Source organism: Apus apus, chromosome 2 (assembly GCF_020740795.1).
Source record: "Apus apus isolate bApuApu2 chromosome 2, bApuApu2.pri.cur, whole genome shotgun sequence".
Lineage (NCBI taxonomy): Eukaryota > Metazoa > Chordata > Aves > Apodiformes > Apodidae > Apus > Apus apus.
In genome coordinates this window covers 44,449,045-44,475,342 of record NC_067283.1, presented here as the reverse complement: position 1 = coordinate 44,475,342, position 26,298 = coordinate 44,449,045, and the positions used below count along the sequence as shown (strand labels likewise).

At 43.7% G+C, this 26,298-nt stretch overlaps 1 protein-coding gene across 1 annotated transcript in view; it reads right to left on the bottom strand.

The window, feature by feature from the left end:
• Nucleotides 1-17,350: 17,350 nt before the first annotated feature.
• Nucleotides 17,351-26,298, bottom strand: part of NEK11 (NIMA related kinase 11) — a 126,210-nt gene continuing 117,262 nt past the window's right edge. Inside the window, exon 16 of the mRNA XM_051612092.1 lies at nucleotides 17,351-17,535. Within this exon, the coding sequence (XP_051468052.1) occupies nucleotides 17,376-17,535 (160 nt within the window). The 3' untranslated portion in view covers nucleotides 17,351-17,375. The remainder of the gene's footprint in view (nucleotides 17,536-26,298) is intronic.

Here is a 26,298-nt window from a genome sequence, read left to right as displayed (position 1 = left end):
CTAGATGATCTTTCAAGGTCCCTTCCAACCCCTAGGATTCTATGATTCTATGATTCTATGAAAATTGCGTTACCTTTCTCTGCAGTTAGTAAGGAAGGTATTTTTGTCTGCTGATTTGTTCTCCAGTTGCACCACCAGTTTCTGATGTGAGATTTTCCTCAGGAGCTTCCATGTGCTTCCTTAGGATAGCTTCAAATTTTCCTTTATTTGGCCTAAAATTTTAGAACTCTGTATGGAGAGATAGCCCAATACAAAAGAAACAGATTTGATTTCTCTTCCCTCATCTCCCATTTCCCTTGATCACAGGTCAACAGGGAACTGCTTTCCCCATATGCCACTTAAAGAGAAAATAAATCGGTTTTTGTGAAATGGCCAGTTGATTTCTAAATGCTATTTCATCCCCACAGAGAAGATGCTATGAAATGTCCTTCAACTCTTTATCACCCCATCTTGAATCCGTAAGGCCACAGCTCTCAGCCCCAAGCGTGAGAGGCAGAATGTTTCGAGCTTTATTATATGAACCTATTTGCCACTTCAACAGTGCAGCCACTGAAGCTGACCTGTTATGGGGTGCACTGAGGACACTTGCCCACCTCTGTCACACACACACAGCTTGGAGGGAGTTTCAGGAAGGCTTTGTCTTTTCATGCTGTTGGAAAGCCAGGAAGTGCTTTTGGAAGCTCTGTTTGCTAAGTACTGTGCACAGTGGCTCTTCTCATACCTGTGAACTTCTACAGCTCTGAGTTAGTAGCTGAATAATCCAAACAACAATGGTGTATACACTCCGTGTGTACGTGCCTGCCCTCCAGTGCTTGCTGTTTGTTCTTTTCTGGTCAGGAGACTCAGCAACAGGCTTTCAAGCATTGCCTGTTTACAGTTCAGTGAAACTGCTCCCTTTGGCAAAGAAGTCTGTTCTCTGTGGTCTTTGAAGGAAAAAGAAAAAAATCAAATCGCTTCCTGACACTTCAGTATAGGCAAAAGCGTTGGCCTTCTCCCCTGTTGTGCATCCCCCACCATCAGATCTATCATGTTTACTGACGTCCAAAATGTGTGCTTTGATGTGAACACAAAACTTGCTCTTGTCTGAAATGCAGCCAGTACCAGATACATCATCGGGTGGTCCCGTCTGTTCACATGGAAGCCAGTGTTTTAACTGGTCAGCTTCTCTTAATCACTTAATGAGCTTCATTGTGGATGATGAAAAGTAATTGCTTATTTGTAAGCATAGAGAGATTTTTGACAAAACAATTTCATAGTTATTAAATATCAAGTTAAAATAATTGCTGTTTTATAACCATATAAGTAGCTCATCTGTTAAGTCGCATTTAGGAAACCTAATTAATTATTAGTGGCCAACTCTTTATTCATAAAATATTTTTACAACCATGGATTCTTATCTTTGCAAATGCTGTTTCATGTATTTATGCTGGTAAACTGTAGCTTCAAGAGAGCACAAGTCTGTGAGGTGTCAGGAAACTGCAAAATTTATCGCCCCTCCCACAGCCTGTCGAATTGAGATGAAATGGGGCAGGTGGTTTGTAAGGTCTTGGGGAAGCAAGGACCGCCCAGAAAAGGGGGTTGAAGGAGAAGAGAGTAAATGCCTGCCAGCTGAGGACTGGGCACATTGTTACAGCTGTGCTGCACTGAGGGCATCACACCTGAAAGCTGATGGAGAGGGTGAGGAGCAAAGAGAAAGGTATATAAGGAGGATGAGGAGGCACTGAGTAAGCAGTATGTTGATGAGCAGCTGAAGAAGGAGACACCAAGGGCCAGTGGTGGAATTTTCAGAGGAGCAGTTCAGCTGGCAGGAGAGAAATGTGACTTTGTATTACAGGTTGGGGGAAGCAAAGGAGGAGACTGTAAAGCCGGGATGGACATGGGTAGTAAATCTAGGAATTGTGACTAAGGACTGCATTGAAAGGATCTGGCTGGCCCTCATGTGAGAGAACAACCCGACAAAAATGAATTGCTAAACCCTCAGAAGGGCAAGGCTGGAAGAAGATGGGGGGGACAAAGGTGCTCCATGCCCTCAGTCAGCCTGCTTTAACCCAGCTGAAAAGATAAGCAACCCTCTTGGAAGGAGCAATTCAGGCAAATAATCTTGAGAAGAGGAATCCCAGTGCTGAATTATTTTCTGAGGAAAGTGCCTGCCAGCCACCCGCAGCTAGGCTTTCATTCCCTGATTAAGGCTAGGATTTAAATTTAAGCCTCATCCTTGGTGATCCCTATTAGCTGTCTTAAGTAGTTCCCAGCTTGCTGTGTTCACTGCCGTGCACTCTTAGTGTAGAGAGTATTTTGGTACGGGGTCACCAGGACCTACAGACCTTACATTTTGAAAGCTGAGCACAATGCAAGGACAGTATGTGCTGAAGTGTCTGTCAGCTTCTGTCCTCCTCTGATTTGTCTCCATTCACGTCCCTGTGGCAGTGGCTGTCAGTCATTTAATAACAAACTTAATTACTGCTGGGGATTTTCTGTGTGTGTCATGGCCAGTAACCCTACTGCAACAGCCAACAAGAAATAGAGACAATGCAATAGATGGGTGGCAAAAGAGGAGGTTGTGTGGAAAGAGTTGAAAACAGAAAAACAACTTCATTCTGCATCTCACACATACCCAAAATTGGTTACAGAGAAATTTTTTAGTAGAGAAAGAATGAAGGATCAGCCCTCAGTGTAACTATACCTCTGGTGCTTGATGTCTGTGGAATGTCAGGTATGTTCCTGGGATGTTCCACTCCTGATACTTCTACGTGTTCACTGGGAATTTAATGTGTGTCTGACGGGCTCTGTGTCTGATCACGTCTGTGCCGGTGGTTCTGACACAGCACAGATGATATTAACATCTCCAGAAAGCTATTGACAGACAAAATCCTAAAAGGTGAAAATAACAGCTAAGCTTTCTTCTTCTCTCTTTTTTTCTTTTTACTTTTTTTTTTTCCTTCCAGTACCTCACTGTAACTACCAGCCAGATCTGTAAACCCTGATTGCCTGTTAACAGGCACTGCAGGTTTGGTGTGACAGCAACAGTGCTGCACATGGAGGTCCAGCAGTTTGAGATTCTCCTGTGAGAAGCAGAGGATGCTTGGCCTTCGATACAGAGAGGGGGAGGAGAGATTTTATTTCACATTAGTTTAACCTGCTTTTCCTCAACTGCCTCATTTCCTCTCTATTTTGTTCAGTTTTCCTCTTCTTTTAAAATAGGGAACAGTGGGGCAGGATCTGACCTTTTTTTGCACTTTGTGGGTTCAAATATTCAAAAGCAAAGCTTAAAATTCTCCAATATGATCAGTTTACAAACTAGGGATCAGATCCCATAAAATCTAGCTCCAGATTTTATAGGTTCACGGATTAAGCATTAAGTAACCAAATAGTCAAAGTTAACTAAAATATACCTTATATAGATATAGGTTTCTAATTTCATACCTCTTCTAGCTCTAATCCCTAATTTCATATTGTTTCAGTGCAATGCCAGACTTTAAAAAAAATCCCTAAATGCAAAAATATAATTTTTTTTTCATATTCTGCAGCAAAGCCAGGCCCAAGGGAGCTTATGTGAAAGGAGTGATGTGTGTGTATTCCATATCCACAGTGACAACTCCAAAGAAATGTAGGGCAGACGTTGCAAAGGCAGCCCTTCACCTGAAGGACTGGGAAAAGTAGGGGTGACTGGGAAAGCAGTGACACTAAGACACTGGCTTGTGTTGCAGGACTGCAGGACCGTATGTGCTTCCAGCTCTGGATACCATGTGCTCCTCTCCAGCCAAACACTTTTCCTGTTACCAGGAGGTGACAGCAGGGTTGTTCCTCCAACCTCAAAACTGATCCTGATACTGCAACCTCTGCTGGGCCCTACAGAGCCAAATACCATGTCCCAACCTTTGTCATGGTCTGGGAGGGCCTCCCTGCTGTAGCACAGGGAAGCCTTTGGACCTAAACGTAACTCTGGTCTGAGGGCTCTGCTGATGTGGTGAGCGTTATATCAGGTTACAGAAATCTGCATTTTGTTGCCCAGTAGCTCCCAGCATTTGGGTAATAATTCAGGTTAGTGTATCTGGCAGTGTCTGCTTTGACTAACTCCCAGCAGAGAGCTGAAGACTGTTGGATGTTTTTGTTTGCTATTTTGCAGGATTACTTGTAGGACGCATTTTAGAAAAGCAATGAGAGGGATGAGTATCTGGGTGCTGCACCTCAGGAAAGTTTGCAGCATCGTTTTGTTTCCATTTGGTCAGTGAAATGTTAATTGGTCCCCGTGGGAACACAGGTGAGCTGATGCTGAATGCCTTGGAGAAGTTTCTGCCCTAAATAACGTTAATGATGCCTAGAAAAGTGTGTGTACGGTACAGAATGTGGGTTAAATACAGGCTGGAAAAAAATCAAGCCTGAAAAAGTTTTGTTTGTATCCAGGAGAATTACCCAACTCTTATGTGAAAAAATTCCATGCTTTCCTGCCTTCCTCCAGTAATTCCTGTCACTGTTTCATAGAATAACAGCAAAGTGTTGTAGGCTACAATATTAATTTGAACTAAGGACACAGGCGCCTGTGTTTTCAATAAGGTCACCCAGCTATAAACCAGCCAGATCTTTATGAAAAAGAGAGAAGGAACTTCTCTTGCTGATAACACATTATTAACAAAAGTAGGAGACTGTATGTATGTACTTGGTGTGGCCAGATGCTGTTCAGCTCTCCTTTGTGTGCTGAGGTGATGCAGCAGAGTTTTCAAAGGACTCGAGTGGCACAGACTGCAAAGCAACAAAGCCAAGCAAGTCTGAAGGGATTTACAATTACTATTCAGAAAGTCAGACCGAGATGTTCTTCAGTGTGGAAAAATTTCAGGTCATCTAATTACGGGGTGTGCACCACAGGCAACAACAGTAGGAACTCGAGTACCTGTTGGAAATTTTTCCACACCTCCATTTTACCCTTTAAGAGAAGTTGTGTCTTGCCCAATGTTTCAGCATGTGATGATTCAGGTGGGATGTGCAGGAGCTGGTATCAGCTGCACTGCTTCTGCAGTGAGGCTGCTGCAAATTACTGACTTTATGGGTAGTGCTGACAACTCCACCCCAAGCTCAGAGCTGTTTCCCATTCCTCACAGCCCAAAAACGGCTCTTGCTGCCCTGGAGACTGTCTCAAGGTTTGCTAGCACATTACACCAGCCAAGCACCATCTTATTCCGTTGAACAAGCAGACATGAGGCAACTAAACCATTTGGACTGTTCCAAGAGGGTTCTATGCAGCAGCTCCAGGCCAAACTGCAGGCTGGAGCTCCCTGTGGACAGGGTGGAACAGCTCACATGCATTGCATGTACTAAAAGGGCTTGTACTTTTGTCTGTATGAACAGCCTGGACCCCAAATTCCTTCAGGAAAGCAGGGAGTGATGGGAGCCTCTTAGACACAAGGAAAAGCTAATAGACTTTTACTTATGCCTTAGAAAAACCACATCACTGGACCTATTATAGCTATTATATTATATTGTACCTGAGGAGATTTGAGTCTTTGAAAGAACCAGAAAGCAAAAATAGGAAGTTAATAATTATTTTCTTTTTTAAAAAAAGAAACTATTAGCAGCTTCTCACTGTCTTTCACTTCAGTCTCATGCTTGCACGAGTGCTGTGAAATCCAAAAAGCATATGAAGCTATATTTAGCATATTGCTAAATGCACCTTTTTCTAAGTCTAATCCCACAGTACCACAAATATCCAAGCCAAGAAAATGAGAGAGCAGGAGACAAGCTCTATTTGTTAATTTCATTATTACAATAAATCTTAATAATCCATTCTTCATTGCAGGTTGACCACACTTTTTTTCTTACCATCCTCCATGTCACTGTCTAATTAAGGTACAAAACGAGGTGGAGAAGGTGGCCCTGAACTTTCAAATACTCACTTTTCATATCGTAGAATCATAGAATGAATTGGGTTGGAAGGGACCTCTAAATGTCATCTAGTCCAATCTCCCTGCCATAAGCAGGGTCATCTCACACTAGAAACAGGTTGCTCAGAGCCCCATCAAGCCTGACATCGAGTGTCTTCAGGGGTGGGGCCTCTACCACCTCTCTAGGCAACCTATTCCAGTGATCCAGCATCCTCATTTTAAATAACTTTTTCCTAATGGCCAACCTAAATCCACCCTTAAAGAAAAGATGATACCTCACAGCTAAATGAGTGTCATCTCTGGAGATCCTTATTCAGAGTCCAATATTATTACTATTGTTAATAATGGCAGCTACAGCAACAATAACAGGTGCTGCTTATGTTACCAAAGGCCTGAGGGAGTCCAGCTGCAAGGTGACCATCTCCTTTTCTTACACTGCTGTACCTTCAAGGCAGGCTTTGCCTGGAAAATCTACTGAAGTCTGCAAGAGAGGAACCAGAGGAACTGCGCCTCTCTGCTGGGTCAGCTCCTCTCTGGAGCTCACTGAGCTGAACCCTTGGTAAGCGAAGCATCCCAAAGACTGGTGGCCCCTACAGAAGAACTGCGTTCTCCAGGTCCTGGGCAGTTGAAATTAACTCCATAACAGTTTTGGGATTGATGAAAGAAAGCAACAGAGTTAAAAGACTGAACAATGTGGAACAGAAACCTTAAGTAAAAATGAAGCACCTGACTGCGCTTCATGTTTTGCTTGCAGAGACTGATATTTTAAAAATAAGCACCTAAATTCAGTCTTCTTAATTCAGATTTGCTTATTTGCTAGGTATGGACATCTCATTAACTAGGTGCTTTGAATTATCTGGATATTTATTTAGGTACCTAAAATTTAGATGCAAGAAATTTAAGGCAGTCTTGAAAAAAAGCTCTGACCTGCTCTGCTGGAATTAGGTCTTTGCATTCTGCTCCTCATACTCGTATATGAGCTGGGATAATGGCCAAAATTGTGGCTTGCGAGGTTCAGGGTAGACATTTGGAAGAAGTTTCTCCACACTGAAGAGGTTACTGAGAAGCTGTAGATAAGCAAAGCTTGGACTAGTGTCTGAAGGAGACTCAGAGATGTGCAAACGATGGGAAGGCAACTGCTGCACATTGGCACCAGTGCTGCTCAGCCACCACTCCTGGAACTCTGCAAAAATAACCCTAGGCTGTCTGTATTTCAAGTCCAGGTCAGCAAATTGATCTTCATGGCTATGAAACAGCCAAAAAGGTAATGATAAAAGACAACACAGATCATTTTTGTTCTATTGTGTATTCAGAAAGGACAGGGATTTATTTATTTGTTTTAAATTAAATGTGCTGTCAAAATTCTTGCTGTGCATTTCCCATCCCCAGCAAGACAATCTCTTCAGGTTTGCACTAGTCCTCCCTCAGCCAGGCTCTCACTGGGTGCACGAGCTAAGGTGAGTGCTGCTGGTGTGAGTTCCTGCTCTGGGCAGGGGAGCACATGCAGAGGCTGGTGTGGCTCATAAGGGATTTTGCACTTGTAGAAGTCCAAAACTGTGTGATTCTTTGCTAGATGCCATGAGATATGGCCCAGAAATAGTTACTGGTAGCTTATCGTTTCCTGTGACAGTCCGTAGGTAAGGTGTTGTCTCTGAGCTGCTGAGCTGAGAGCTGTGTTCAGCCTCCCAACTTTTTGTTCCAAAGAACTGCACCAGTTTCTTCCCCACTGGAGAGCAGCTGGATTTTCATCATGGGAGCAGAGCCTGACACCCTGCACAAACAGTCCTGCTGCACTGAACAGTGTGGGGCTGGATGGCAAGCCTGGGTCACTGTGCATTGGTTGGGCTTGTTGCAAATTAGACACAAGCCTTAGCTGATAGCTACTGTCCTGCCTCCAGTAATGGCTCCAAGTGAGAATGTCACTTGATAAAGCTTCCAGCCCCAGATGTTTGTCTCTGCCTCTTTAGGGAAGGGTGAACTGGTTTGGTCATGCTGGTCCATCTTCTGCTCTCCTCCCACCTTCACTCCCCCCCAAATAATTTATTTCTCACTCTCCTGATAAATTACTTGAATTTAACATACAGAGAGTGGAAATTTTGTCTCTCTGATTTTTACCCATGTTGGATAAAACTCGCTGTGAATTATTTATAGCATCAATCTAAGTCAATTCCCCCTTCCCCCCCCCCTTCTATACTTGTGAATTAAGCAGAGTTCAAATGAGTGTCTGTGAGAGAGGTGGTGGGAGGCTTTAAAGAGGTGAAAATAACAGGAAGGCAGCTGCTGCATGTTGGCTCCATCAGTGCAGCTCAGCACTCCCCTGTTGATCAGGGGATGGATTGACCTGCATTAATCAGAATACAGTTAATATTAAAAAACAAGGAGGGGGGCGGGGGGGAGAAGGCAGAGAAACTCTTCTGCCTGGGTGCTGGGTTTCCATTCATTCTGCAGTTTAGCTTTCTCCACATGCTCATCAGAAATAGAAATTGCCATTGTGCTGGTGATTGCTGGGTTTCTTTTAAGAGGAGTGGAAAAGGGGGGGATGAGATGCAATTTAAGCTTTACAATCCGGAGGTGCAGAAAGAGAAGTTGGGATTGTTGCTGTGCCTGCTATTACCAAAAATGCTTTCAACACCTTGGTAAAAGCCTACTCTGCCAGGTCTGGGGAGGTGGAGGTAGCCCTCAGGGTGCTGAGACACCCATCCCCACACTGTGTCTGCAGAGTCCAAAGGAGCAGCCCAGGTGTGGGGCCAGTTTCTGGGCCTGCAGAGAAGATCTGGGCAGCCCAGAAGGCTGCTGTGTGAAAGATCAAATAAGTTGCCCACAAAAAATGTCATGTCCCAGTGAAGGAGCACTGGTTCCCTCCGGAAAATCTCATCCAGCTTCTGCTGACAGCTCATCTCATGCTACTGAAGCCATAAGCAATTTGAAGTAGGTGTATTTTTGTCTTTAGCTGCTTGTAAAAGCCCTCTGCAGTTTGGTTGCTCTGTAAATAGCAATAACATTTAGGTCCTGCCGAGAAATGTGCTTGGGTACAATCTTGCAGGAAAATGTACTTACCCATGAGTCCAGATGGAGGATGTTAAGCCGCGTCTCAACTGTCTGTGTGTTACATGGGGCACAAAAACACGGCTCCTTGGTATAAACAGTATTTTTCTGTTCTCATAACTCACAGTCACAAACTTGCTGGATTTCATCACTGGTGGTTTTGAAGCTGGTTGCGAGAAGATCAGTTTCAAATAAGTACCAGTTCCCAAATTCACAAGGTTGTGATTTGTTGTTTTGTTTTTGTTGTTTTTCTTTAATTATGCTGTGTTTTAAGGCAAGGCTTATTTTCACCCTGGGGTGCAGTCATACTCCCACTTCAAGTCTGTTGGGACCAGCAGCAATCCTTGTGGAAGTGACCCAACTGTGTAGACAGCTCAGTATGGATGAAAAGGGGCTTGAAGAATAAAAAATATTCAGAAAAGGAAGTGTTCCCCACGTGACTGGGGTGGCCAGCTGCTTGCAGTGGACCACGTTATGTGAAAGGGTGATATGCACTGGCTGATGTTAACCATGGAGAAACAAAGCCCTCCAATTTCCTTTGTTCTCCCTGGCCTGTATTTGGCCTAGAATATCCACAAAATTATGAATCTGGGTGCATTCATCATACTCAAGGATCTGTCATGCTCTGGCTTGATAAAGTGGCCCAATTCCAGCATCGTGTGTCTCAAAAGCCCGAAACATAACGGAGAAATGAAGGCAAAGTGGGAGTAAATCCACTGAGATGTTCTACCAGGGCTGGGGCTGGAGCAGCTCCTGTGGCAGCTCCAAGCCGTAGCTGGGCTTGGCTCCCACAGAACCAGGGGGACGCATCCAGTTGCCTCTCCACCACCCTTGGCCACCCCTTGTGCTTGCTGGGGTTACAAGAGCACCAAACCTGTTCGAAATAGTAGAGGATTGGCACTGCTCACCAGCCTGGGACAGCATGTTAACAAAAGTAGGCACATGAAAGAAAGGGCTCAGCATTTTCCTGGGGAGCACTGAAATTTAAACAATCACTTTTAGGCATTTCTTTTCAGAAAGCCCAGCTGGGAAGACCACCTGCCTTCTCTAGGCCATTGTGATAAGATGGCAAACTATCTTGGAGCTCCTCCTCGCTACAGGTGGCTGCTCAGCTGGGTCCTCCGCAAGCCTTTTGATGTGTTGGGGAATCAAGGAGACAAAAAGAATAAGCAGAAGTCATACATATGAATGTGCACATACATAGGCAGTAAGTAACCTTTCCTCCTCTGATTACCCTAGCAATAAATGCTTGTGACATCAATCCTTTATGAGACCGAACCAGGCATGATTACCAAGTGCTGCTTTGGAATTGCAGGTGGAGGGAGAGGATTTAATCACCTTAGTTTAAGACAGTTTAAGTGACAGCTCAAGTTTCATAAAGTTACAGAGGTTGGAGTGAGTGAACACCATACAAATAAGCCATTACTTCTGCAAGGTAGTTTCCCAGTATAAGATGCATTATATATTAATACGTTGTGTGGCCGCTCTTGGTTGCACCTTCTACTTCATGTAAAATAGCACCGTGAAGCACTTAATGTGTGAGTATTTATATGTGAAAGTATGTGTGCATAGGTATGCACACACATTTAGATGTACATATTTTAATGCAATCTATGTATGCAAGCACATATATGTGTATATGTATTATATAAATATATGCACACACACAGAATGCCAAAGTGCTAGGATTCTTTAGCACTGGCAGCTATTTTTAGTTGAGTAAATAAGAACAGGAGACATTTCTAGCATCTGAGTTTTTGCCAGTTTTTAAGATCCAGCCAAGAGCAAGAGGTATGTGTAGGTTTTGAAACTAGATTAATTACCACCATCTTTTTACTCTCAAATTATGCCTGATTTTGGCTAATTTTTGCATTCCTCTGTATTTTATGCCTTACAGTGAGATTTAGCTTCCAGGTGTTTTCAGTAGGGAGAGCAAAGCCTGGAGTATTTTCTGCAGCTCTGATTGCCAGTGTTGAAGATGGAATTCAGTGGATGCAGGTGCAAATGGAGCCACAAGGACAAGCAGAGGGATGGGGATGATGCCATCGAGGAAGAGAAGAAAGGCCCTTTTACCAAGGAGGTATGCTTGTTCTCTGGCAATTATGCCAGAAGGCAGGGAAATAAACACCAGGAAAGAAAAATGTCCAAGGTTTAAAGAAGCCCAGGGATAAAATTTAGCCTGAACTAACCTTGAGCAGCAGACACTAAAGTGTTGGTCTCTTTTAACATGCAACTTTTTCAGCTTGGGAAGCCTGCCTGGCCGTGTGCAATGCCTACCAGGTCTATGCAGTCCCTTCCCAAACTGTGTTCACAGCTAACCACCACTGTATAAATAATAGGGATTTATAATCTTAAAAAGCTGAGAAGGAGATGGCAGCATACAAGAAACATGATGTAATCCAGCAGAACTTGGTACTCCCAGAGCTCTCCTGGGAATGGAAAGTATCACCAGCTCCGGAGATCATTTTAGTTTTGACTGGCTGCACAGATGTGCACTGCTTACCCTACAAAAGTAGATGTCTTTTAAAATGGTATGGTACATTATTTTTTCTGAAGCTGGAGCATCCTCTGCAAGGGAAGACTGTGAATTTTAATATGGGGCATTTGATCAGTTTGAAAAGACTGTGCATCAGACAGGACCTCTTGGCTTTGATTGATTATAAAATCTCTTAAAAGGCCTTGCAAGGATGAGGTGACTGAAGACTTTCTGACTGAGCATGGAACATCCCATGGCTTTCATTACAATGAGCAGCCCTAAAAACTTCCCCTGTATCAGCTACTGGTAGAACACAGGGTCCTTACTTCACAGTCAGGGTCCTGCTTGTATAGGCTCCTCCGCTGGGGATCTCTGAAGCTGGTCCCAGCCACACACTGGGTCACCTTGCGACCCGTGGAGAACAACCCCAGTCCCTGAGCCGCGAGGAGCAGGTGGTCTCAGTGACAGGCCAGCAGGATCTGCAGTGCGACACTCTGTCTAGTGTAGCTGAGAGTTCAGCCAAAGGATTTGGGGCAGGAGGGAAAGCTTTGTGATTTTTGTTAGTTATTGCACTAAACTATAAGTACTAAAATACTTTCGCTAAGCTGGTGAAAGGTCTGGAGAATAAGCCCCCTGAGGAGCAGCTGAGTGAACTGAGATTTAGTTTGAAGAAGAGGAGGCTGAGGGGAGACCTCATTGCTCTCTACAACTACCTGAAAGGAGGTTGTAGGGAGGTGGGAGTTGGCCTCTTCTCTCAAGTGAATAATGACAGGACAAGAGGAAATGGCCTGAAGCTGCACCAGGGGAGGTTTAGGCTGGATATTATAAATAATTTATTTACCAAAAGAGCGGTTGGAGAGTGGAACAGGCTGCCCAGGGAGGTGGTGGAGTCACCATCCCTGGAAGTGTTTAAAAGAAATGTAGATATATTGCTTAGTGACATGATTTAAGCACTGAATGGGTAAATCAGGTTATGGTAGGGGGATTTAGGTTATGGTTGGACTTGAGGATCTTCAAGGTCCCTTCCAACCAGGATGATTCTATGATTCTATTAAATTTACATTAAAGATTATAATCTGTGATAAAGAAGGAACTGGGAGAGACAGAGTTCCTTTTACAAAAGCCTTTAAAAAATACCCAGCAAAAATGCTGTTTATTTCAGTATTTCCATAAGCAGTTGACAGAATAGTTCTTGAGTAATGTTCTGTAAAGGAGCAGCTACAGAAGAGAGATTTGGAGCAGCAAAGATGCAAGATGCACCATATTGCACACTATTATATTTCAATAGTCTTCACTGTAGCAGAGGCAAGAGAGCAAGAACTCAAAGCAACAGCAATAAAATATTAAAGCTTTGAGAGACAACGTTGTAGGCAGCAGTTTTTGCAGCCACTGCTATCAAAAGGTAGACCGAGAGTACTGAAATATCTCTTTGGCTGTGATGAAATGCCTGGCAATTGTCTGTCAGTTTTAGCTGAGGAAATTAGCAAATGACTCATGGGCTGCAAGCGGTGGGAAGCATGAGAAGCCTCATCCATCATCTCCAGAGCAGCCTTCACTTTCATATCATCTCTGCTGTTATTTAGCTGAAGGACAAGGTAAAATAAAATGCAAAAGGTCATAAATAAAATGTTTCAGGAAGGTAGAGTTTTGACCCAAGCAGGCACAACCAAGGGTGATATGAAGGATTTGGTTTGTTGTTTTTTTGTTTTGGTTTGGTTGTTTGGTTTTTTTGTTGTTGTTGTTGTTTTTTTTTTATTGCAGCTGATGTTCAGAGAGGATTTCCTGAACGCCTGGTCCCTGCTATGGGGCTGGAGGGGTTTGGCAAGGGTGAGATCCACAGAGAGCTGAGAAGAGGGAGCCAGTGCATTTGATCATCAAACAGGATTGAACTCCCAGGAGCCCAGGGGTTTGACTCTCCTTCCAGAGTGATGAGAATTAGGTACATAATTAATGTAGATGGCACTATAATCTCAGCTGGGAATTTCCTTGCATCTTTAGGTGAAAAACTAAAGCCTGGACAGCCCAGCCAAATGCTACTTACTAAGAAAAATGGGATGGGGTGGGATGTCTCACCTGTTTCAGTGGATTTTGGAAGAGAAGTGACCCACTGCTTTTGTTTAGGTGCAAACCACCACTCTTAACTACATTAATAGGGCAAATATCCTGGACTGGATGAGGGTGGGGAGGAATGAATAATACACTAAAATGAATAATTTTATGAAGTAGAAGGACTGGGAAAAATGTGTGACTTAAGAGAATAATAAGCATGATTCTCCTTCTATAAAACCATGCTGTTCTGTTGTAACTCCATTGACAAAATAGAGTGTGGGTGGACTGACGAATCAAATGTGGTGTTTATTTATAAAAACAGCCTAACAATAAAATGTTTTCCCTGACATATAATAACCACAGCAAATTCATTCTCTGAAATAGTGACTCGCTCTGTTTATAGGAAACACATCAGCTAGGTGAAGCAAGGACCCTTTTGAAGCTTCATCCCCTGTAAATCCCAAAGAGAAGCAGTCCAACTGAGCTTTATTCACTTTCTTATAAAATAAAAAATTGGTATGAAATTAATGATGCTGTTTTCTTCCAAAGAATTTTCCAAGAAGTGGAAATACACAAGTGGTCAGCTGAATGTAGTCTCAAACAACATGGCAGCAAATCAGTCACTCCTACATTGAATAGTATTGTAGTTTAGCAATATTGAAAACTGCAGTTGAAGAGTTTTCAACTACATCCCCTCAAGAAATAGGAGTCCAGAATGTGCTTCAGATTATCACCTTTCCTTACAAACCAGCAGTAATTATTCGATTTCATGCCAAGACTGATATACCTGGAGGGGGGATAAAAAAACCTCACCAAGCCTCAATCAGAAAATGTGCAAGAGACAATTCCTTTGATAGCAGACTACTTTGCTTTTTTTCTGATGCAAAGGGTGTAAACGTTATGTTATCTTCTGTAGTGAATGCTAAATTGCCAGGAAAATGGCTGAATGTCTGTGCATAAACTTTCTAAATTACCTAAATTAAACTTTTTTATAGTTTGTCTTCTGTGTTTCTTATTTATACTCTTAAATTACAGACAGACTTCAGAGCAAGAACTTTTTAGATCTCTGGTAGGGAAGGGAAAGCAGTACCTTTTTTTTGTAATTACATATGCTTATGGGAAAACCAGTGTTTCTTGGTGTGTATTCACAGATCAGACCCTTCTTACCTTTTCCATAAAAACCTGTTTTTACACTAGAACCCATTAAAGTCCCCCAAACCAGACCTAGAGATGAAAGTGCATTAGTATGAAAGCTAACAGGAGAAGCTCAAATGTTGCATGAATCCTATCGATCCAGGATATCTTTAATGTGTTTTTTTCAGTTCTCTCCCCAGAACACAATCCACAATCATCTGACCAAGCCACATTGATTTTCCTTGGTTCTCAGCAGTCTTCAAAGGCAGGGGAGAAAGTCAACCACAGAGCAGATGGTAGGAGGCCAGGTCAGCCTGCTGCAGAGGGAGTTGCTGAGGGTGCATTGGGTGCTGACATGCTGAAGATGCTGTTCCGGATGCTTTGCTGGAAGAAGGAGAGGTCCAAACAGGTGGTGTTTAATCTTGGGATTCATTTGGCATGGAGAAGGGTAGGAGGTTAGTTCCTGGCATGAGGATGGTTAAGTCAGCACTGGGAGAAACAGTCCTCTCCTGGTGAGGCCAAGCCAGCTACCTTTGCCAGAGATGCATGCAAGCCAGCCAAGATGGGCTGGGTATCCCTTGCTCTGTGACAAACACCTTGGCCAGATGCTGTCTCCTCTCAGATGCGGTTGTGGTGGCTGAATCAGGAAAAAAAAAAACCACAGGAGAAACAGCAAGAAATTGGAGTGGGCATGTCAACATGGACACCACTCAGCAGTGACTAGCATCTTTGCAACCTTTGGCAGGCGTGTTGTGTCTGGTATCCCCAGCCTGCCACCAGCCAGTGCACATCCATGCTTACCTCCCTTTCCTGCACCCCAGTAAAGGGATCCTGCTGCAGCTCCTTCCAGCCCAAGCACCAGCCTGACTTGCTGCAGCCCCTGTGACTCTTGTTCCCTTGGGCCCCCTGCCATAATCTCATCTCATGCCCCTCGCAGTGGTTTCTCAGATGTCACTCAGAAATGAGCAAAGAGGGAAAAAGCCACAGACCAGATGTAAGGTGAGGCATGGGAGAAGGAGCCAGTACAGCCTTCTTCAGAGAGACTGGAAAATCTTTCCTTGATGAACATATTCCTGCCAGCTTGATTTAAGAAACCTGAACAGAACAGTATTCCAAGGCCAGATGGGCTCTTGGATAGCTGCAAGCCCCAAGACTCACATTGCTCAGCCAAACTTATGTCTGATTCCTGGCTGGATGCTTCCTTGGACTTATCGACAGCTCACTGCACCAGGAGACAGCATATGAATGGGAGAAGTCCATCCCAGGTACAGCAGTGATTTGCACTTGCTTGTGATGGGCACCATTTCTTGCAACCAGCAGGTTGTCAGCTGATGGCTTTTCCAGAGTTATTTGGTAAACTCAGGCAAAGCAGCTGCCAACTGGAAGAAGGTGTTTGGAAATGACTGTGAACACAAAGTGATGAACAAGTATGAAATGTGTTCAGGAGACTTTGAGAGGGGCAAGGAACCTGCACTTCACCCCAAGGGGAGGGTGAATGAGCAATTCCAGCACAGTGGGGCATGAGCCAGGTTCCAGTAAAGGTATAGGCTGTTTCTTTCCAGGTTCTTCCAATCTAGGGTCAACGTACTGCTGCTCAGGGACCATTCTTTAAATCATTGTCTTTGGACATCACCTGCCTCTGAGTGAATGAAGCCACTCTGCAATCAAGACAGTGTTTCTATAACACTGCCAGAAATTCAAAGCAGGTACTGTAAGTCAACAAAATGCTAATTCCCAAAAGGTTAATTAAACTGAGTGGAACTCATAGATGAAGTGTAACAGCTGACTTCTGCAATTAACTCTGGCATTGCAGTTAGCATTAGGTGCCACTCTGGCATGGGGGAGCTCCTCAGAGGAGTTATTCTGGCACTTGCTCCCTTAGGAGAGGACCTGTATATATCAGTCACTTTGTTCTTGCCAGCCTTCAGAAGATGGAAATTAGTGACACCCAATTCAGTCAACTGAGTGGAAAAAAATGTATTGCTTCGCTATAACCCTTATGAATAGAAACTCGTAAGCACTGAGTTATAAAGTATGAGCCTCCACTTGAAGTCAGCTTTCTAATGTAAATGTAGTATGTAAATATTGTGTGACTTTTACCATCCCTTCCAGGTAAAGCTGGAGAGTGAGGACTTAAAAAGAGTTTTGTGGGTTTGGGAAGGCTGGGCAATACCATCACCCAAAGCAGGGCTTTGCAGCCAGCCAGAGGGAACTCAGAGGTGGGTCCCTTTTTTTCCTTTAATACGTTGACATTTAGTCCCAACATGGGCTTTCCAGTAAGCTGGGATTCAGATCTGCAAACCTTTTTTTTCTGCAAACCTGCATCACCGGGCAGCCAGCTGAGCTGCCACGCTGCGGTTGCTTGGCTGTGGGCAGTGTTTGACCCTTGCAGGTGGAGATTTTTTTTTGCCCCTGGTTCTGGGGAGGGGAATGGTGCTTGGATGTGTGTGCTGCTTTCCAAGCTGACTCATTTAGCTGGTGAGACAGATGGAGCAGACAATGTTCACCTGCCCACGCTCTGCCGTTGTCTTCCACAGCGAAGAGCTGGAACACGTAACTTCCCCAGGTCCACGCCAGCTCCTGCAGGCAGCTCTGAGCTCCCAGTGGGGAGCTGTTGCCTCCAGATGAATAGTTATTGTTGTTGGTCCCAGGAGGTACCTGCCACATAATAACATCCAAGAAACTCTTCCAATTACAGATCTTTTATAGAAAGATGAGGAACAATTACATAACAGCTGCATGCAATTATTGCATCAGGTGATGTGACCTTTTCAAAACCAAGAAGTAATATAATTTTACAGGTAGAACAGAAAAAAGTTTCTCTTTTTCTCTTTGAATATAAAAATTAAAACAGTCAGTTCAAAACAGAACCTGTTCTTCTTTTGGTAGGATTTCCTTTTAAAACACAGACAATGGTTCTTCTTTCCATTACATCTCAGACCAGCTTCTGGCAATCTGGAGAAAATGGAATAAAATAAAATCATAAAACAAGTAAGTAATCCCATGGGCAAAAACATGAAACCTGTGCTAAGACTGTTGTAGTGACGTGGGGGTTGGTCTCTTCTCCCAAATAACGAGTGAAAGAACAAGCGGAAATGGCCTCCAGTTGTGCCAGAGGAGGCATTGGATATTAGGGAAAAAATCTTTACTGCAAGGATTGTCAAGCACTGGAACAGGCTGCCCAAGGAAGCAGACGAGTCACCTTCCCTGGAGATGTATAGATGAGATGCTCAGGTACGTGGGGTAGCAGTGGACTTGGCAGTTCTACATTAACACTTGGATTTGAGGATCTTAAAGGTCCTTTCCAACAAAAGCAATTTTATGGTTCCGAGACCTTGTGCCTTTAGGTGAAGCTCTCTTTTCTTGAGAATGAGCTGAGTTCAGCATGCAGCCTGGAACACTCACTGGCATTCCTTGACACTTTTCCCCCCTATTTTTTTTTCTAATATAACTAGTGGAAACTTCCTCCCTGAAACTTCAGCCTGCCAAGTACAATTAAACAGCCTGGTGGCTTCAGAAGTTATTGATAGGCACCCAGACAGCACTATTGCATTCAGACTGGGTCCTTGGGCTGATCCACAGTGTAGTTTTAAAGGTGAGGTTGCAAGAAAGGCTGTGGCAGAATGTGGGGGATAAAAATGTAAAAAAGCCTATATATAAAGCATGTCTTGAAATCAAGGGCTGAGGAGAATATTTTTTTTTCCCTTCCTACCTCATCAGCCAACAAAGTCCTGCAAGGGTGCAAATACAGATGCAGATTTTGGAAGAAAGTGGCCTGAGAAAGCTGATCCAAGCTGTCCTGCTTGTGAACTAATTATGCATCCTCTGCACTGAGCATTTTGTTTCGCTCATCTCAAAGGGCTGGAAGGTCATGAGATCCCACCAAGCAGCTTTTTTGCTTTGTTATCAGTGGCTTGTTGTCTCCATTTAATTTGTTCTCTGGTATCTTATTTCCCTTGGGTCATATTTTCCTTTGGAGAAATCTTGTTCTGAAATAGATCTTGAATTATGCCTATCTACCTAGGGGAAGCTGGGCATGGGCAGGTATTGGATGGCCTATAGATGCCATCAAACTCACCAAAAACATGGCACTGTTCTATGTATTTTCCCTAGAAGAAAAGTAAGTTCCTAAGTGGCTTCACGAAGATCTGTAAGTGTTCCTTATCAGACCCTGTGTCTTCCCATGGATGTGTCCTGATGTCACTTATTAGCCAAACGTATTCAGCTCCCTTTTTGAAAGCTTAATAAGTTAATAAATAATGCATTCTTTATTTTTAGATCTGTTAGCACTCTATATAGCTCAAATGACATATGGATGCCCAGGACTACAAAACATTTGGAAGTCTCATGCCTCTATTTTTTGATAATCCCTTTTCCTCCTGCTGAGAACATTTCCATCCTTCTGATTGCTTTTATGTGGCCCCATCCCCTTGCATGAAAGAAGATACCACAAACAATATTTGAGGAGGCTGAAGGACCAGTGATGTGAAAATTGCTTCAGTGCTAATTCTACTTTCTAAATATAGGCACGTTTTTTCCTGAATACAAGGACAAGACAACAGAAGGTGAAGGGCACTCGTGCTTGCTTTTACTCCTTCACAATAGCTTCTGCAATATATAATTGGGAATGCTGGTAGGACAGCTTTTTATACCATGAAGCTCCGTGTATAGGCATTTTACCTGCGGGCCATTCCATCTTTCATGACACTGAGGGAACAAATATAAGTGTGTTTTTACATATATAGGCCTATGAAGAGAGAGAGAGAGAGAGAGAGAGACATGCAGACATGCACTAGAAAATGGGGTCTTTTTTAAAAGCACATAGATTTAACACTCTTGAATTGATACCTTCTGTCTATTCAGAAGACAAGTTTGCTCTGGGCAAGAGGCATGAGGTTCATTATCATCCTTTTGTCAAGTGCTAATCCTATTCCTAGCCCAGGTGCCTTACAGTCAAGTGGTATTATAGGCTGGACTTGCTGCTGTTGTACTTCAATGTATAGCAATTATGTGATTGCTGTAATTTTTATTAATTTTCTATTTGCTGATATATTTGGTACAGTATCTGCTAATATGAAAACTTTATTTCAGGCATCTGTTTCTGTCCACTTGCTGAATGTCTCTGCTGACAATGAGTTTTCCTTGCCAGGATATAAGACACGTTTTGATAACATCTCCTATGCATGCCATGGACCTGATGGATGAAGCAGTCTCTGCATTTTGATGTGGACAAGAAACAAATCCACGTGGGGGAAAAACAGAAACACAAATGAGACCTCATAATGTAACAGGACTGCCAAAATGCTAATGGTATTCCCCAGTATGCATGGAGATGAATTACAAGTAAAATCAAAGGGTTGTGTTGTCACTTTCCATAGACTCGCAGCAATCATTTTTTAGACTTGAACAGCATTTTAAAGGAAACTTGAACAATGGCTTACAAAAATTGAACAATGTTTTACCATTTTCCTTTGCAAATAACCTGTCTTGTCCATAATACACTCACAGAAGACTACAACTTAGTAAAACTGTAGAGGGAGGGGTTTGGTGGTCCTTGTAAGTGCTAGGTAAGTGTTCAATTTAAACCTTTCTTTTAGGTTGCTCTGCCTCCCTTTGTCTCTTGCCTTAACTCAGTTTTCCTTCTTCATGCCATGCCTAGGAGACTGTGGGCCTTCAGAGACAAGACCACCATGGCTACAAGGTCCCACCACCCTCAGACAGGGTCAGTGGGGTGGTTGGCATGCAGCTAACCTGAGAGTGAAACTGCTGAATCCGATAGTACAAAGTCCTACTAGGAGAGGCAAGATTTCTCATGCGATTCAAAAGAGTTGGAGAAGTCTCTTGACTCCTTGGAGGAATCTTCAATGTATGGTAAATCTCATGGGCCAAAAAGCTAGGGCACATTAAGCCTCTGAGCTTTCTCCTTGGAATCATGATGTTCATGAAAATGCTGACTTATCATTAAGGTAGCAGAGGGATTTCACGAGGGGAGAAAATAGTACCTGGCTTTTGGGTAGAGGGAGTTGTGGGGGTGGGGATGGCAGGAAAAGGGATCCATGTTGAAAAAGTCACTGGGTTATATGTAATTGAGTGTCTGCTTGACCCCTGGATCCTGATTTTCTACAGCATTTAACTTCTTTCCTATAACTCACCTGTAACTTTCTCCTCTGTGAGGTCTCTAATGTTTAAGATGGAGACAGTAGGCTTGGTCCTGAAGGAAATTTTGCAGGCCAAGAAGTTGTATATTTTTTCTTCCCAGCTCCATTAGCTGACTTCATAAAAGGACCTCACGTTACCAACCTTCATGACTATTTTCTGTCTGTTTTCATGCAGCTTGTAGAAAGATAATGTTAAGACTACTGAAGAGCTATCAAATCAATTGGGAATTGACCCACATGCCATCAAAAGTTACCAAAGGGGACAGACAAAACACAACCACAGCACAGCTGTGCAAGACTTTATTTGGAATTCAAATTCAAAAGTGTTTCAATCTGAGACAGAAGCTCTCAGAGCTTTCTGACCCAGTAGATTTAGCCTTACAGAAAAAGGCTGATTCCAGTTAAAATGCTCTGAAAATGCTTATATAAGCTGCTGGCTCTTGGATGTCATCTTGGCTCCCTCAAGTGGCTGGTCCCAGAGGGTGAACAGATTATTCTTGAGTTTCAAGACACAAGTGGTTTGCTCTGAGCAGAAGTGTTAGAGGTCTCTGCTTCAGGGGTCACAGCTTCAGGCCCTGCTGAAGTGTAGTGTGTATTTGTGTGCAGCCACTGTTGGTTAGAAATTGATACCCATTGAATAAGCTCCACATAGTCCTCAGGTCTCATCGCCCAAGAAAATACACCAGGGACTGGGACAGTCTGTATTTCTTTTTTCATGTCCTTTGTCCTGTCATCCTCTAGAGGACTGCCTTGCATTTAGTACTTTTCCCTGAATTCAGAGACAGGTCCTAATGCTTTTGCTGCTGATTGTGGTAAGCCTTCATTAACAATACTAGCTGAGAGCTGCTCTAAAAAAGGCTGACTGGAGACCCATGGGACCACATCCTGACTATAACATCCTGAAGCTCAGCAAAACCAAATTTGAAATCCTGAACCTGGGACATCCCTGGGGCTGGGGCTGTCAGTGAGGAGGAGCTCTGTGGTGGAGCAGCAGCTGCATGTGAGGCATCACTGCAAACTTTAAGATCAATGGGCACAGGCTGCAGCAAGGAGAACTTTGGACAAAAGAAGAAAAAAAAAAAAAAATCACTATGGGAGAGGTTAAGTGCTGGAGTCTCCATCCTTTGAAATTTTTCACTACCTAGCTGAATGAGGCCCTAAGTGACCAACTCTGATTTGGGGGTTATCCCTGCTGTGGTTTGGAGTGGAGCCGGATGATCCCAAGCTGCTTTCTGACCTCAGTTATTCTATGACCCATGAAATGTGTGCAGGGTCTGAATTTTTCTGTTGTTTGCTGCAGGATTGCTTTGAAAATACATGCACTGGTGCAGACCCTGACACTCAGCCAACCAGCAGCCAAGCTCAGCCCTGCTCTTGACTTCCTTCCTCTCTCTCTCTGCCAGGCTGTGCTAGGAGTCAAGCTTTATCCTAAATGCTTTAGCCAGGTTTTGATCAAAATATACACCTGCTCTTTGATGGCTGAGAACACAAAGTTGTATCTTAGCTGGCCCATCTTAAAATTCAACTGCTTTCAGCCCCCTGGTTCTAAGTACACACTGAGCCCCACAGCAATGACCCAGCTGCTTGGGCTGGGTTTGCTGTCCCCATTACTCGTGAGGGATGCCTGAGCACCAGGCAGCACCTAGTTTCCAGGAGCTGCTGCTACAGCATAAGCCGCATTGGAGCAACAGCCAAGTCCTCCAGGGTTTTTTTGTTGCATGACAGGTGAGGACACAAGGCAAATTCATGAGGGCATGGGCCTAATTTCATTGCAAGAAGTTGTAGTGCAAGAAGATGGAAACAGGTTGCCTCTGCTCTCATAAGAAGACAGGATCTTTGGGTTCCCTAGTACTCATACTTCTGGTGAGACAGATCTCTGAATTTATCTCCTTTCAAAAGGAAAGCTTTTGTAAGTCACATTTAATTTATTAGCCCTTTCCTCAAAGAGGAGCCTCATCCTACAGCCCCTTGTCAGCCACAATTTATCTTCTCTGTTTTACCAGTTTTTCATGTCTTTATAGGCAGAGGTTTTCTAGGTTTCTTCAAGGACATGTAAAGATGGCTATTTAATGCTCATCAGTGTGAGGGTTTTCCTCCTTTGGTTTAAATTCTCGTCCAAATCCAGGAAGCACTTTCAAAGCAAATCTTCTGATCATTTTCAGTGATGTCCAGTGATAGGACAAGGGGCAATGGATGCAAACTGGAGCATAGGATGTTCCGTGTGAGTATCAGGAAGAAATTCTTTACTGTGAGAGTGACAGAGCACTGGAACAGGCTGCCCAGAGAGGTTGTGGAGTCTCCTTCGCTGGAGACATTCAAAACCTGCCTGGATGCCTTCCTATGTGATGTGCTCTGGGTGATCCTGCTCTGGCAGGGGGCTTGGACTAGATGATCTTTCAATGTCCCTTCCAGCCCCTAAGATTCTGTGATTCTGTGATCATCTTCACTTCCTGCACGTTGATTTGCAGCACGGCATGATTACAGAGTACACAAACTGAAGTTCTCTCCAGCTGAAACTAAACTGGAAGATGTGGTACATCCCTAATGACTTCCAGCCTCTAATGGCCTTGACAGGACCAGGCTGGAGCTCTTCCAAAGAATCCTGACAGATAGTGCTTTAGTTCTTGGTACCAGTAGATCTACAGATCTACTCCTATTGGATGACATTACTTGTTATTGTAGACCCAGCCTTTTCTCCACCAGTTTTCTCCTTTTGGCTCCTTCTGCACAGCAGAGTCTTCCTGACAAGCTAGATAACAGTTCTCTTACTCAAATGGTGAAAGATTTTGTATAATCTTTTACTCAGGATGCTCTCAGGATACCCATATGTTGATAGAACAATAGGCATAGAAATGGAATGAAGATACTCAGGTAGAATGCTCTGGTCCTTGATAAGACCAGGATATTTTCAGACATAAGTGTGGGCTCTTCTTGTGCTTTTTGAGACAGCTAACCAAGTTTTCCCTAGGATTAAGGTACATTGGGTACCACCGACTGTGCAGACTTGCAAGGTGCTTTCTGAGGACTTGCAGTACCATTGACATCTGCTGAATTTGTAATCTCAGCAATTTGGAAAAATCTAAAGAAAAAAATAGGTTTGCCCCAGACACCTGGCTTTTGGCCTCCACCACTATGAGTGAGAAAAGCAAAGAGAGGTGGAGGGAGAGACATTTTCTTCCCAAGCCTTGGACACCAGCATCTCTGTTTCAGTGGTGTGATTTTCATGGATTTATTTGAAAACACACTGCTTGCTTCATCTAGTTTAAGTAGGTGTTTCACTAGTAGAAACTAAAGAATCCTCCAAACACTTACCTATTTCCATTTCTCTGTAGGGAGGGATGATAGAGAATGTGGAAAAAAGCCTGAGCAGCTATGCTTTCTTTTTTTAAATGTAAACAATTAAATATAATTGCATTTCAAAGCAGGGCTGACCAGGGGGAGTAGAGTGGAGAAAAAAGGATGTATATCACTGCTGAGATCTCCAAATATGTTGAGTTAGCCTTGGGCAGGCTTGGCTGGGTGGCCTCATCAACATAGGTCGGTGGCCCCATAGATACGAGCTGCAGCCTGGATTCTGGTTAAAAAATGTATTTCTGCTCTTCCAGTTGTGAGGGAATTCCTGTGGACACATTCTACTGTCTCTCTGGAAAGAACCAAAGACAGGCTTTAATATTCCCAGCAGCCTTGAGTTGCCTGGGGAAGGTTTTAAGATCTTCCCTGAGGAGTCAGAAGATCACCATGGATATGCTCTGAAAACACTTTCCCAGCCCATGCTCCATGCCCAAAAGGCAGCCTGTGAGGGAGAGTCTGAGCATACAGTGCAGAGCATTATTGTGCAGGAACAGTGATGAAGCTGAACTGCATTTACAGAGCAGCCCAATATTTACTCTTGTGTTTGTCATGAGCTTAGATTCCTGCCGAGCCATTTCTCCCCATACCCCATTTGCATCTTTGTGGTGAGAACAAAGCAAAGACAAATAATGGCTCCCAGTGGCAGGCAGGAACAGGATGAGTCCCCTCTTTGCCTACAGGGTTTTGTGTGAGAATAGATGTGTGTTTATAGTTTGTTTTGTTTTAAAAAAATCCAACTCAGTCATTTATTTCTGAATTACTTTTTATTTATTATTATTATGTGGTCCAACATGAAAAGAGCTAATTTACCCCTTTTCTCCTGCTCATTCCTCCTTTCCATCATTGAGAAAATCATCTTGTGTTCAACCATTTTGCAGGGCCCACACTCTGCTCTGTTTTGGTGGATCAAGAAGAATTGATTCCTCTTTTGAAAGTGGTCAATACGTGGGCTAATAGCAGGTCACTCCAGAAATTATTCCAATGCATAAAAACATGAATACCATCAAGTCCACACAAATCCAGTATGCAGTGGGAGCTTTCAACAGCAAACTGAACACAAACCAAGCAATATTTACACTACGTGCAAGAGAAATGCCACTATTTTTGACCCCTGCAAACCCAATTATGGCTTATTCCTGAAACTGTTCAACCACCTTAGACTAGAATGGGCACCTTGATACTCACCTGCAGCATCTGGGACAGTTATTGACAAAGCACAACAATAATGTGGAAATGCTTGCATCATCGGGAAGGCACCCAGGATCCCAGGGGAGAGGAGAGCTGACATCAGTGGAGACAATGCTGAGATGGAGGAGAGTCAAGACCCCATCCAGCGTAAAAGTGTACGAACACTCCAGCTGAAGGAGAGAGCAAAGGGTTTCTGTGGGATTGGGGGGGTGCATGAGTCTGCTAGGGGAGCCCGCTAAGTATAAAATACTGATGGTGGAATATCAGGTATGAGGGCAGAGAACTGGTCATCATGATGATCTGAGAGGCAAAATCAGAGTAAAAAGCCCCAACTTAGCAAAACAGCTTAATTAAAGTCACACAGGAAAGCCCTGTGGAGCTTGGTGAGAGTCACCCCAGCACTGTGGTGCCCTGAGGGCCTGTGAACTGTCCTGTCCTGGCTGAGGGGCAGGCTCACAGGAACAGCAGATTGTAGGTTTGGTTTGTGGGGGTTTTTTTTCCCCTCTACACAGGTGGGTCCCTTCTCCCTGTCCCCTCTCCAAGAAATCAAGTGAAGGACAGGGACTGAGCACAGAAGTTGAAACTGCTGCTGGCCCTCATGAGAGCTGAGCTGGAGATAAAAGGCTCCAAGGCCAGCCAATAATTCAGAATTACCCATAGGCTGTACAAAAAACTCCTGGAATCTCAGTCAGTATTAATTACACCCCATATCCCTCCTGTTTGTAACACATATCAGTGTTTCTACTGCAAAAGAATGAAAAGCAGAAGGAAGACACTAATGGATTGCTGCATTGTGCCCAAACAGATTTTTCTCCCATCATATAGGTATTACCTTTCCAGTAGAGTTTCAGATGAGAGCACTGCCTGGCCTAGGCCTGGCACATGTTAAGGGGCAAGTCTCATTAAAATGCACACTGGGTACCATTAAACAACATTGGTGTTAATTAATATATATGTGGCACCTGGGATCTTAGGCAGGTTGTAGCTCCATCTCAGGAGCTTTGCAAGAAGCCACAGTGCC